The sequence below is a fragment of the Myotis brandtii genome, unplaced genomic scaffold (assembly GCF_000412655.1).
Source record: "Myotis brandtii unplaced genomic scaffold, ASM41265v1 scaffold1804, whole genome shotgun sequence".
NCBI classification, from domain to species: Eukaryota; Metazoa; Chordata; class Mammalia; order Chiroptera; family Vespertilionidae; genus Myotis; species Myotis brandtii.
Window position 1 is genome coordinate 150,006 of NW_005356690.1, and position 14,521 is coordinate 164,526.

Sequence of the window (14,521 nt, forward strand, 5' to 3'; positions counted from 1 at the left end):
GCTGTGATGAGGAAGCTGGGGTGACAGAGGGAGCCGCACCCTCCAAGCCGCCCTCTCTCTCACTCTGCTCTATGTCCAGTGGTCTCCTGCTCTGCCAAGTCCTCCAAACCTCCCGCTCTCCGATGGCAAGGTCCCAGGAGCTCGCGGGCATGGCTAGGCGCGGGTGGCCTCGGCTCCCTGACTGGCGAAAGTCCCGGAAGCCCGCGGGCGTGGCTACGGCCTCACCTCCCAGGGCTGGCAAAGGAGCCTGAGGGCATGGTTTGGCGCAGCAGGCCTCGCCTCCTGGGCCGGCAATGGTCCCAGGAGCCCGTGGCCGCAGCCGCCGTCGCCTCCTGGGGCGCTTGACACCTACGGATGCAAATTAACCGCCATCTTTGTCAGGTTAATTTGCATAGTCACTCGGATTGGCTTGTGGGTGTGGCTTGAGCGTAGCAGAGGGATGGTTAATTTGCATGTTTCTCTTTTATTATATAGGCTTCTAATTTTAAAAATACCAATATTATTCTCTTAAATATGTATTGCATTTTATTGATTATAAAGACAATTCCAAATACATTAGCTCATTTGGACCTTTCAAAATCCTCTGGCTGGAAAGAAATTTATAAAATAGCTGAGTGTCGCCTGTCGGTGTAGCTCAATAGTTGAGTGTGTCGACCTATGAACCAGGTCATGGTTCGATTCCTGGTCTGGGCACATACCCAAGGTGTGGGCTCGATCCCCAGTAGGGGGCTTGCAGGAGGCAGCCGATCAATGATTCTCTCTCTTTATTGATGTTTCTATTTCTCTCTCCCTTTCACTTCCTCTCTCTGAAATCAATAAAAGTATATATTTAAAACAAACTAACAAACAAAAGTAGCTGAGTGTCATAATGACAGTCCCTGAACCACAGCACAGTAGCAGAAATTACAAATCAACTATTCTGGACTGTGGCCTATTTGAGTTTGAAGGGCTTATTCACTGACTTTATCCTCTTCTGCCACTAAATGACAAACATATGTATTTAAGACAACCCTTAAATTTTAAGTTAGATGAATGTAAGGGGGGCGGGGGGAGGCAATGTTTTTATTTTTAAGGATATTAATCTAAGGCGTTTAAAATGAAGTGAAGGAGCCCTAGCTGGTTTGGCTCAGTGGCTAGAGCGTCAGTCTGTGGACTGAAGGATCCCAGGTTCGATTCCAGTCAAGGGCACATGCCCATGTTGCAGGCTCAACCCCCACTGGGGGGCATGCAGGAGGCAGCAGATCAATGACACTCAGGTGAAGATTAACAAAAATTGATGTTTCTCTCTCTCCCTTTCCCTTCCTCTCTGAAATCAATTTTAAAAAATTAAAATGAAGTGAAAGAGTACTTCTACTGTATCAGAAAGTACACTGAAAATTACCTGTTGCGGTATCAGAAGTGGGTGATGCCTCACAAAGTTCTACATTTCTTGACTGAGTGTTTTCAGAAGTACTGTTAGGTTCAAATGAGGTGGATGGAGTAGAGAGTGAACTTTCTGACTGGCTGCCACTTGCCTCTGATGTTTCACCTTTTAATGAGTGCATCTAGAAAGAAAACACATTGAAATTTAACAGATAAGAATCTAGATTTACCATGGCAGATGAGACCAAAATAAGAGCGAGTCAAAGTATATACTTTCTAAGTAGATAAATCTAATATATATAATCCTAAACATGACATAATCATGTTATGAAATTCTACTATAAACTGACAAGAGCATAAAAAGATTTTAAAAGTAAAATGTTACTTTTCCTTCAAATTACAATTCAAGGGGAGAAGTTACAAGCTATCTTAGTCATTTGCTCAAAGTGGATACAAATGAGATATTGAGTAAGGTCCTTAAAACATGTCAAGCAATATACCGTTAGATATCTTAAATGTGACAGGAACTCTCTTGCAACAAAGAGTCATATGCATTATGGGGCTGGGTGAGGGGAAAAGAGAGAAGAGGAAACAAAAAGTCACTTAAGTATTAGGTACTTCATAATGCTATTTTCAAAACCAGTCCAGGAAGAGAGTATTTACTATCTTTCCAATTTAATGGCATGGCAGGTCCCTGAATATAGAGAGCACTTGCAAAAATACTCCAATGTCAGTTCCTGGCTAATCATTTTCATATGTTTACACAAAGAACAATTATGTTCCTTCTCACCTGCCGGACTTTGTGAATTCTGGTAACAAGTTCATCTGCAGAAACACTTCCTGCTATTACTTCCAAAGGAATTCCACTGTCTCCAATAAAGAAACTGGATGGAACACAAACTACAGGATCTGTACAGTTTAATTAAGTCTAACAATTCATGGAAAACAAGGGAATAATTTTATAACAAATGATCTTTGTGAATTCCACAAAATAATCAGCTAACATGTTTACAAAATAATTTCAATTACTGCATGTGACATGGGAATTGATTTATGACTTATTTGTATTACGTATCTGAGTGGAGAATATCTACTACATTCCCCCTTATCATAACTTTTACATTTATATTGCCTCTTGCCAACTACTTCTAACATGCCATCCATACTGCTCCATACTACTTTCTAGATCAGTGGTTTTCAACCTTCTGGCCCTTTAAATACAGTTCCTCATGTTGTGACCCAACCATAAAAATATTTTCGTTGCTACTTCATAACTGTAATGTTGCTACTGCTATGAATCGTAATGTAAATATCTGATATGCAGGATGGTCTTAGGCGATCCCTGTGAAAGGGTCGTTCGACTGCCAAAGGGGTCGCGACCCACAGGTTGAGAACTGCTGTTCTAGATGCTTGCAATAAACTCCCTATGATTCTATTTGCTACAATGTACTCTCAAAGGACACTTAGTAATATAAAGTTCCCATCCTATATAATAAAAGGCTAATATGCAAATTGTCCCCTCGACCGGGAGTTTGACTGGGAGTTCGACAAGGGGGCAGGGCTGGCTGGCCTACCGCCTGCACCCCCTACCCCCAGCCGGCCCCACCTGTGCATGAATTTGTGCACCAGGCCTCTAGTTAACAAGAAGGCATGAGTTTGTAAATAAAAATGAGTAACTTATAAATTTCATGAAATAACAAAAATAAAAGGTAAATCCTCAAGCAAACATGTAAAACCAATTCTTCGTTGAAAGGATACAGATTTGTGAAAATTGTAGGCAGGCTTCACTGTAAAAAACAAAACAAAACAGAAAATTACCAGATGAATGCATGTTTCCCAAATACTGAGTTGCTTTTATAAAAATTTACTATACCAATTACAAGCATTTTTCTAAAACTACTAGTTCCTTTCATAGCCAACCACTGGAAGGGGAAAAATATAAGTCTAATTTCTTTTTTGTTTTATAATTTTCAGATTAAAGAACTTACTCTTGCTACCCACAAACTGGTGGCTGGATCTGGTGGCTAAAACTCAAGTTATTATCTGCCATGTTGCTTCCTCAGCAACAAGTATACCCAAATACAGTATCTTGTAACAAGATATTAATGCCTATGACTTATTTGTGCAAGCGACAATACTATACCTATAATAACAAAGAATTGAAAACAACCTAAATATCAACCAATAAAAACTGATTAGTTATGCAATCATAAAAAGAAAAATGGTGCCCAGTGGCATGGCTCAGTGGCTGAGCGTCAACTTATGAACCAGGAGATCACAGTTCGATTCTGGTCAGGGTTGTGGGCTTGATCCCCAGTGGGGGGCATGCAGGAAGCAGCTTATCGATGATTCTCTCATCATTGATGTTTCTTTTTCTCTCCCTCTCCCTTCCTCTCTGAAATCAATAAAGATATATATATTTTTAAATGGTAGATAAATAAGCCTGTATATATTCTCAAGAATTCTGAAATTCCTCCTTCTTCCACATTCCCAATAAAGCCCTACATTCTTCCTGCATTACTGACACTAAAAGGTGCTTCTGGAAGGTAATGGACAATATAAATGATACAATATACATTAAAATAATAGATTCTTTTAAAAAAAACTATTACAGCTCAATAAATATATAGTTCAGTAACTACTGTGAAACAGACTGCACTATAATTTGCTTTATGCAGTTTGTTAATACTGAAATTTTTAAATAAAAAGTTTCTAAACTTAGAGGTAAATTTCTGAATATTTTAATTTTGATAGTAACTGTCAAACGTTATTCATTCTGATATTCTTAATATCAAAATCACTTTGCAATTGCTAATGAATTAATGTTTCTAGTAATTGATAGCTACTGCTATCATCATAAAAGAGAAATAACAGGGCATTATGCTCTTTTGTAAGCTGCATCTAATGGAAGACATACTACCATCTATGAAGTAATCTTGAAGGGGAAAAAAAATCCAACCTGAATCCAACTGTCAGAGGAATAGAGGACAGAGGAACAAACTAAATGATACAACAGGGCTGCAATCAACAAAATCCATACTGGAGGAAACTATGGTATTTTCAAAAAATAAATTGCAAAGAAAAAGACAGAAAGAGATCTAGACGGGAAGCTGCTATACTAAAAGAGACTTAAGACATATCAATACATGACAATGTGTGAAACTTGATGGGTTCTAAACCAAACTGTAACACATTAAATTAATAATAAAACTGTAACTCTGATGAGATAATTGAAAATTTGAGCACTGGGTGGATATCTGATATTAAGAAATTATTTTCTTTTTGAAGTATTCCAATTATATCAAAAAATTAAGAATCCTGCCCTAACCGGTTTGGCTCAGTGGATAGAGCATCGGCCTGTGGACTGAAAGATCCCAGGTTCGATTCCGGGCAAGGGCATGTACCTTGGTTGCGGGCACATCCCCAGTAGGGGGTGTGCAGGAGACAGCTGATCGATGCTTCTCTCTCATCGATGTTTCTAACTCTCTATCCCTCTCCCTTCCTCTCTGTTAAAAATCAATAAAATATATTTTTAAAAAATTAAGAATCCTTATCTTTCTGAGACATACTAAAATATTTATAGATGAAGTGATATGACTGAGATTTGTTTCAAAATTATATAGGATAAGTGGAAATCGATAGGGGATACAAGAAATAAGACTGATCAAAAGTTGATAATTATTGAAGTGGTTGAGAGTATATGGGGCTTTATTACACTCTTCAGTTACTTCTTATATGTTCGAAATTTTCTGTAATTAAAAAAAATTTTTTAAGGGGGGAGAAGGGATGTATTAAATAAAAGACTTGTGGATAGCAGCTACTATGAGGGACCTATAAATGTCCTTATTCCTATTAAATTAAACATCTCCTGCCTGGCCCTACCCAGCCGTTGTAGCTCAGTGGTTGAGCATCGACGTATGAACCAGGAGGTCATAGTTTAATTCCCGGTCAGAGCACATGCCCAGGTTGCAGGGTCAATCCCCAGTAGAGGCCATGCAGGAGGCAGCCATCAATGATTCCTCTCATAATTTGTTTCTCTCTCTCCCTCTTCCTCTCTGAAATCAATAAAAAAATATTTTTAAAAAATTAAACTCCATTCCCAAAAACAGAATTCAAAAGATTAGTAAACCTTTCAGAGATATTCAATATATGATTTACAGTTACTTCCAAGTTCTTAGAAGCTGAGGCTCACAGTATTTTTGTATTGCTGCTTAGTAGACTAGGAGAACTTAAGTTTTCAGCAAGACATAATGATGAATTTGGAAAACAGCAATCAGAATTTAAGACCCTACTATGCCTTAGATAAAAATCAACATTCTTATACTCTAAAAGCATCACTATAAATCACAACCAAAGACTACAGTTGAAATGTTTTTTAAAAACAAAAGATTAGGGCATGCAGAAGGCAGTCGATTAGGTTTCTCTCATCAATGTTTCTATCTCTCTATCCCTCTCCTTTTCTCTAAAAAATCAATAAAAGCATATTTTTTAAAAAAAACCCAAAAGATTAAAACATTAAGCAAACCTTTTGGTATCGATTTTAATAGCAACAAAACTGTCTGAAGATGCTTCCGACACTTTCTCATCTTCCCAACTTGCAGCCATCTGTGTAGACTGCTCATCATCACCTATAAAACATTTCAAGGATTCTTATTACATAAAGCCAGTATCTGCTGATTCTTTTTCCCCGGAAATCTGGAATTGCAAACAAAATATAATCCAACAAATATTGTTTTCCTCCAAATTTGAAAACTGAATTTTTCCATAAAATGAAAAGTATGACTATGCATTTGTTAATAAAAAGCACAATATTGCCATTTTGTATCTACAATAATTACAAACCATGGGTACAAATGTAGTGACTATTTTGGCTTTTCAACATGACTTTAGATATAAAGGTAAATTACTCCTCCTTTATGTAGCACCTTTCTGTTGAGTTCAATATCCTTCACAACATTTATTCTCCAAAATTCCTCCAAGGTAGATAGAGGCAGGTACAAGTCTGTTTGTAGTCTTGGACTTGCTTTTTCTTATAGGTATGCTAATCATAAAAGTTATGCTGACACAAAACTAATCTATGGTGGAGGTGCTAGGAAAAGAACATGAAGAAATCTGGGCTGCTGAAAATGTTTGTATCTTATCTGGATGACAGTTACACAAGTGTACTCATATGCAAAACTCCATGAAGCTGTTTCACTTAATATATTTCACCTAATATACTGTATGTTATACCCCAATGACAAAATTTTAAAAGTTTTACCTATCAAGAGATTATTTCCATTTCAATTAACATAACCATTTATGGCCGGACAGAGGGAAACTTACCTGAGCAGGTCACTGAAAAATATTTCTGACATTAGCAGAGCTAAGCACTTAAAAGGTGAGCAACTTTTGCCAATTTACAGATTTAAAAAAAAACACGTTTTCAGGCTAAATTTTTCATTTTACAAAAATGAGATCATTCTACACCTGCTCTTTTGTAAGCTGCTTTCATCACCACCACCCAATTTATTAGCCTTCCCCATCTCAGTTATCTGTTCATGGTAAGTCCATCCTTTCAGGTCTCAGGCTAAAACTTCAGTTACCATTGACTTCAGTGATTCATCTCCAAATAGTTGACCCTTGAACACAGGGGTTAGGGGCGCAAGCCCTCCCCTCATCCCCCCAACCCCACCCCCCGCCACAGCCAAAAACCTGCATATAACTTTTAACTCTATGTATTTATTGAAAAAACACCATGTATAAAGGGACCCATGCTGTTCAAGGGTCAACTATATATCCAGAACGTAATTATCTCTTACCACACTCACTGCTACCACCCTGACTTAGGCTACCACATCTCACATAGATGATTGCAATACCCTCCTAATTGGTTTCCCTGCTCCGTCTATTCTTAACACAGCAACTTTCCTTAAACTTTCAGATCACATCAACCCTCTGCTCAAAATCCTACAATAGCTCCCTATTTTCCCTCAAAGTATAAGCCAAAGTCCTTACAAAAGTCCAGTTACCTCTCTGTCCTTATTTCCTTTTACTTTCTTGCTATTCCTTTCCTTTCTATTCCTCAAATTATGAAAGACACTCTCATTTTAAGGTCTTGGTACTAGTTGTTTCCTCTGCCTAGAATGTTCTTCCCCCAGTATCTACATAGTTAACTATCAACTACCATATGTCCTTGCTCAAATACTATCTTCTCAATAAAGCCTTTCCTAATCACCACTTTAATAAAATCATACACCCTTCAGATATTCCCAAAGATTCCTTATTTCATGTGTTTTTTTCTGTAACATATATCATCTTTTAATAGAGTATTTTTTTTTATACCTTATGTTTACTGTTTATTGTCTATATCTTCCACGAGAATGCAGGCTCCAGAAGGGCAAGGATAGTTTTCATTTTTACTTAATATGTAATAACTCAAATGCCTACAACAAAACCTGGCATATAAGTAGGTGGCATATAGCAGACTTTCAATAACTATTTTGCAGAATAAATAGGTAAGTTTTTGGTACAGTAAGTATCTTGGATATTTATCATACTTGACTAATGCTGCACTTATGAGTATACTAGAGGCCCGGTGCACGGATTTGTGCACTGGTGGGGTCCCTCAGCCTGTCCCGTGGGGATCGGGCTGAAACCAGGTCTCCCACATCCCCCAAAGGGTTCCGGACTGCGAGAGGGCACAGGCCAGGCTGAGGGACCCCACTGATGCACAATTGGGGCCGGTAAGGGACCGTGGGAGGGCTCCGGGGCGTGTCTGGCTCATCTTGCCCAGTCCTGATTGGCCAGAACCCATCAGCAAGCTAACCTACTGGTCAGAGCGTCTGCCTCTGGTGGTCAGTATGCATCATAACGACTAGTCGAACGGCTGAACAAACGGTTGGACACAGCATATTAGGCTTTTATCATATAGGATTTTGTGTGAGAAGAAACTCAGGAATATCAGGAAAAGAGGCTCGAGAAATCTGGCCATGGAAAAAAAAATAAACAGGGACTTTAATGTATCCACAGATACACACAAGACCAAAATGTTGAAGCATGACTTCTGAAGGATCAGAGATGGCAGACTGAAGCGTTCTGCAGCAAGCCAGCCTTTGCGCCGGGTGGGCGGTGGGCCAGCTTCTGGCCAATCCAGCGCTTTTGCTGGTTCATGTGAGGAAGAACATTTTCCTTGACTTTTAGGTGCTTTTATATTCATCTCGAAAAGAAAAAATTCTAAACTCAGGATTTGGCAAATATTTGTGTTGTCTCCTGGGGTGGGGAGTTCTGCTTCTTTTATCCAACTGCTTTCCGTAACCTTGAAATGCAGATATCCCTACTCTACGCTTTACCTCCATGATTTGGGTTGCAAAAGGCTGCTTTTCATTTTTTCCCCCCTCTCAAATTTAACATAGAGAATAGGATGCCGTCATCCTGCCAATTTCTCCAGGAAGAAAGAACAACTGACATGTTTCTTCTGCCAATCGCTTACTTGTAAAGAAATTATTTTGCAAGCTGAAGGGTGATGTTTAATTTGAAACTGGTGCTTAGATGGTGGTATTTGTGAATTTTTTACCTTTTATTCCCAGCAAGAAGACTATATAAATAGCAAGTGTGGGTGTGAAAAAAATAAAAGGTTGAAGCAGCAGATGGGAAAAGTATCATTTGTCGTGACATCATTTTGAGCACCTCTTAAGAAACTGTGGGGAGAAAAAAAAGACACTATAGGCTATAGAGAGATGTAAAATTCCAAATCAATGGCATTCTCACTACAAACACTTCTTAGAGAAGACTGTGAGGCATGAGGGACCCTTTTCATTCATTCTTTCATACATTCACTGTTTTATTCCACATTTATTGTGTGCTAGGTGTTGGGCTATAAACTAAATATAAAACAAGCCCAGTCAGCTTGCTTCAGTGGTTGTCTACCTATGAACCAGGAGGTCGAGGTTCGATTTCCAGTCAGGGCACATGCCTGGGTTGAGGGCTTGATCCCCAGTATGGGCATGCAGGAGGCAGGCGATCAATGATTCTCTCTCATCATTGATGTTTCTATCTCTCTTTCCCTCTCCCTTCCACTATGAAACCAATAAAAATATATATAAGTAAATAAATAAAACAAATTAAACACTGTCTGCCCTCAGTGGAAATTAAAATATAATGGTACAGAAAAAAGTATTTGTTTAGAATAACTACAAATCCTATCCTATATAATAAAAGGCTAATACGCAAATTGTCCCCTGACCAGGAGTTTGACTGGAATTCAACCAGGACCAGGGGGCGGGGCCAGCTGGCCAACCACCCTTGGCCCCTCCCCCTGGCCAGCCCGGCCCAATCAGCCTGGGCCGGCCAGACCCCATCCGTGCATAAATTTGTGCACTGAGACTCTAGTAATCCTACATAATAAAAGCCTAATATGCTAAGTGTCCGGTTGTCCAGTTGGCCATTCAACCAATCAAAGCGTAATATGCTAAGGCCACTCAACTGCTCGCTATGATGTGTGCTGACCAGCAGGGGGCAGATGCTCAACCCAGGAGCTGTCCCCTGGTGGTCAGTGCCCTCCCACTGGGGGAGTGCTGCTCAGCCAGAAGCTGGGCTCACAGCTGGCGAGTGCAGTGGTGGTGGCGGGAACCTCTCCCACCTCTGCAGCAGCACCAAGGATGTCCGACTGACGGCTTAGGAGCGGGCCTAAGCCGTCAGTCGGACATCCCCCAAGGGTTCCCAGACTGCAAGAGGGCGCAGGCCGGGCTGAGAGATGCCCCCCCCGCAGTGCACGAATTTCGTGCACCAGGCCTCTAGTTAAATAATAAATGTTGTGAGAAAAGAACCCAACTATGAGAGAAGATAATGAGACCTCCTTATACTGGTCAGGGAAGCCCTCTCTATGGTGACATTTAAGGTAAGACTTGCCCTGGCCGGCGGTCTCAGTGGTTAGAGCATCAGCCCACACACCAAAGGGTCTGGTTCGATTCCCAGTCAAGGGCACGTACCTGGGTTGTAGGTTCAATCCCCAGCCCCAGTCGACCTGTGTGGAGGCAACCAATCAATGTGTCCCTCTCTCATTGATGTTTCTCTCTCCCCCTTCTCCTTCCTTCCCTTCCACTATCTCTAAAAATCAATGGAAGGCAGCTATCCTCAAGTGAGATTAACAACAAAAAAGATAAGACTTAAAGGATGAAAGAGCTGAGCCACGCCAAGAGCCAGAAGAGTTCACTGAGCAGGAGGAATTTAGGAATTTAGGTGTAGGGAAAGTCCTGTGTGATAGGTGGTGTCATGAATAGGGAGCACAAGACAAGGTAAGACTGAAGAGTTAAGAGTAAGGGTTTATTCAACAGGATGTAAGGCAGTACCATTTACTTAGAGGTAGCAGCACAATGGGGGAGAAAACACAGGTTCAGGCAGTAAATATACTTTTAGGCTGGAGAATCCTATGAGGCATCCAAGGGGGTTGTTAAGTAGGATCTGCTACTTCTGAGGTTGATGCTTTGCACTCTCTTATTTATGTTGTACCAGATGTCACCTCCCCACTAACAAAATCTGTCCATGACTCACTCTAGTAGCAGCAGCAGCTGCTACTGAATAGGATTATTAATTGCCAACTTCAAATCTTTAGTTTCTTAGTTTTAATTACATTATGAACTATGCTAAGGAGTTAGATGGGCCTAAGATTTTAATGAGAAAACACTGTCTCCCTGGTAGTATCAGCAATATCCAAAGTAAAGGTACTTTAAAAAATTTTTTTATTGATTTCAGAGAAGAAGGGAGGAGTGATACAAACATCAATGATGATAAAAAATCATCAATCGGCTGCCTCCTGCATGCCCCCTACTGGGGACCAAGCACACACCCGGGCATGTGCCCTGACCGGGAATCAAACCATGACCTGGTTCATGGGTCACCGCTCAACCATTGAACACCAACCGGGCCAAAGTAAAGGTACTTAAAGAGAACAGTACAAACTCAGAAGCAAAGAATTGCAGACCCTAGTAGAGCCAGCAATTCCAACTTAGAAAACCTCCATCTATTTTAACCCAAAAAGGCAGTAAACAGTATCTGTCAAGGAAATTTTAGCTCACTAGTCAGTGAACTGACACCTCAGCTTCAGGATCCTTGTCAAATTATTCTACCTTCCCAAGAACAGAATCAAAATCTTTTTCATTTTTTAAAAAACATTGATTTGAGGCCCTAGCCAGTTTGGCTCAGCCGATAGAGCATCAGCCTGTGGAATGAATGGTTCTGGGTTTGATTCTGGCCAGGGTTCTATTTTGGCCAGCGGCACATGCCCAGGTTTCAGGCTCGGTCCCCAGTAGGGGGCATGCAGGAGGCAGCCAATCAATGATTCTCTCTCATCACTGATGTTTCTATCTCTCTCCCTCTCCCTTCCTCTCTGAAATAAATTAAAATACATTTAAAAATATATATTTTGCCGAACCGGTTTGGCTCAGTGGATAGAGCATCGGCCTGCGGACTGAAGGGTCCCAGGTTCGATTCCGGTCAAGGGCATGTACCTTGGTTGCGGGCGCATCCCCAGTAGGGGGCGTGCAGGAGGCAGCTGATGGATCTTTCTCTCTCATCAATGTTTCTAACTCTATCCCTCTCCCTTATTTGAGAGAGAGAGGAAAGGGGGAAAGAGAGGCAGGGAAAAAGAGAAAGATTGATTTGTTGTTCTACTTATTTATGCATTCATTGGTTGATTCTTGTATATGCCCTGATAGGAGATTGAACCCACAACCTTGGCATATCAGGGTAGGTTACTCTAACCAAATGAGCTACCTGGCCCAGGCCCAGTTTTCCTTCTTTCAATTTACAAAGCTATAATACTTTGAAAATCCTTGTTAATTTGTTGGCTGAACTAGTAGTAATCTCTCCAGTCTCCTAACATCAATCTTTTAATATTCTTTAATTCATACATGAAAAATTCACTAAACAACTTGCCTAAAATGTTTCCCACTTGAGTAGTTACATGAACCAAAGTTACCCTTAAGACCATTCCTTCCAGCTATAAAGATTTTTAAGTTTTCTACTGAGTTAATGTATTATTGTTGAAGTCTCAGATCTAAGGTAATCATGAATTCTGGCTGTATGCTTCAGAGTTATGAACAAAGGTCTAGGCCAGTGGTCGGCAAACTGCGGCTCACGAGCCACATGCGGCTCTTTGGCCCCTTGAGTGTGGCTCTTTCACAAAATACCACGTGCGGGCGCGCACGTACAGTGCGATTGAAACTTCGTGGCTCATGCGCAGAAGTCGGATTTCGGAAAGGAGATAGACGAAACAAGTATACAAGACGAGTGTGGATGGGAGAGTTGGAAGGGGTCGACCTCAGCGAACGTACCTCAATCAGATTGAGGACTCCTAAGCCTTAGGAGTACCCTAATTAAGTTAATAACAACCATGTACCCTATACAGTTTAAGTTTAAAAAATTTGGCTCTCAAAAGAAATTTCAATCGTTGTACTGTTGATATTTGGCTCTGTTGACTAATGAGTTTGCCGACCACTGGTCTAGGCGGTTCATGAGAGTACTGTCTACAAACTCCTAAAAGGACACTAATCTTACCTAAAATGCTAGAAAAGCCAACAGTATTGTGAAAGGGTCAAGGGACAGACTCTGACAGACTGCTAACGGTATTCCTGCAAATATTCAACAGTCATTGATATTCTAAAAGCATAGAATACATGCTCATCAGTAAAAAATTAATGGAAAAGGGAATATATATACACACAAAGCCCCCAAAACCTGTAACTTTATTTTATTATTATAATAATTAGCACTACTGTTTCCAAATGGATTTTCAAATGTTTGTTAATTAAATCTAGCAATATTTCTTTCAAATTAATTGATTAGCCCAAAAGTGCCTTCTAGGAACATTCAGACACCATCAATTGTGTTTTTTGCTTAAAACCATGACTACTATAATCCTAGGTTTCCTGATTTCTACACCAATTTCAATAATCACATCAAGTCTAGAATTGTTCAGTTTTTTTTCTTAAGAAACAAACAACAAAAACCACTTCCTTTTTAAGCTGCTAAAAAAAAATATTTTGTCAAGACAATATGTAAATCCTTTTTGTGACCCTGGTGCATGTACTTAACCACTGTGTACATAAGTTTCCTCATCTATAAAAGAAGATAATAAAACCTGACTCTACCTACCACAAGAATCAACAGAGACTTTATGGAAAGAACACAACTTAAAATGTCATAAAACTATTATTGCACTCTTAATAAGCATAGTATCTTATCATTTCACTTTTCCTTTTAATCTACCTTTTTTCCCTTACAGGATGACAGCTGGTATTTTATGTAAAATATAAACTGTGAGACAGCGTAAGAGAATATGAACTACTCGAACTCTTCTAAATTAAGAGCATTAGAAATTTACCTATAAATCTAGCATAACAAAACAATTATAAATTTCACGTTTAATGTTAACTGCAACTCACACATCATCTACATGTTCTCACTGCAGTGCATAAAGCAACAGAGCTATTATGCAGTCTCCCAGGAGTCATGAGTTAATAATGAGGAAAACGTTATTAAACACAAATAGGTGAAATAATACACTTCCAATGAGCAGCAGCCACAGACACTGATTTGGTTCATGTAATGAGAATCGGCAACTCCCCAGAGGCATAGGTTTACGGTAAATCTAGAAGATTTCAGTAATAAAATAGGGGAGTAATAAAATACGGAGCACATTAACCCAGAGCAACCCGGGGTAAGTGAGTTAATACACATTCTGGAAATTGTAGCCATTAGACAAGAAAGACAACAACAACAACAAAAAGAAAAAGAACCAAGAACTGAGCGTCTACTCCTAAACACATGATTAAAAATAAACAAACAAATAAATCGACTTGCAACAAGACAATTAGCGGACATGAGACCTCCCCCGCTATCATTTTTAAAAGCCAAGCCTCTGTGTCCAGCCCCACAGTCTGCGTCTGAGAAACACGGGACGCCGACAAGCGCGCCCGCCAGGTGGTCTCTCTTTGTTGTTGTCGATGACACAGCTTTCCGCCCGACAGTCGGCACCGAACTGCCGGCCCAGCTGCCGGCCTAAGGGCCTGGCCGTACCCACCGACACCGGGAACTGCGCTCGGGCCTGACGGCATCCGAAGCGGGTCCCCCGGGACACCGAGCCCTAAGGGGGCGCCCGGGAGGGGACGGGGGTCTGTGG

General features: G+C 40.4%; 1 protein-coding gene across 1 annotated transcript in view; it reads right to left on the bottom strand.

Annotated features, from left to right (window-relative positions):
* UBXN4 (UBX domain protein 4) overlaps positions 1-14,471 on the bottom strand; it is a 38,988-nt gene extending 24,517 nt beyond the window's left edge. Inside the window, exons 1-5 of the mRNA XM_005863735.2 lie at positions 14,423-14,471; positions 5,888-5,990; positions 3,121-3,149; positions 2,153-2,271; positions 1,382-1,544 (exon numbers count right to left, since the gene is read on the bottom strand). Coding sequence (XP_005863797.1) covers positions 1,382-1,544; positions 2,153-2,271; positions 3,121-3,149; positions 5,888-5,990; positions 14,423-14,456 — 448 coding nt within the window. The 5' untranslated portion in view covers positions 14,457-14,471. The remainder of the gene's footprint in view (positions 1-1,381; positions 1,545-2,152; positions 2,272-3,120; positions 3,150-5,887; positions 5,991-14,422) is intronic.
* Positions 14,472-14,521: the final 50 nt, after the last annotated feature.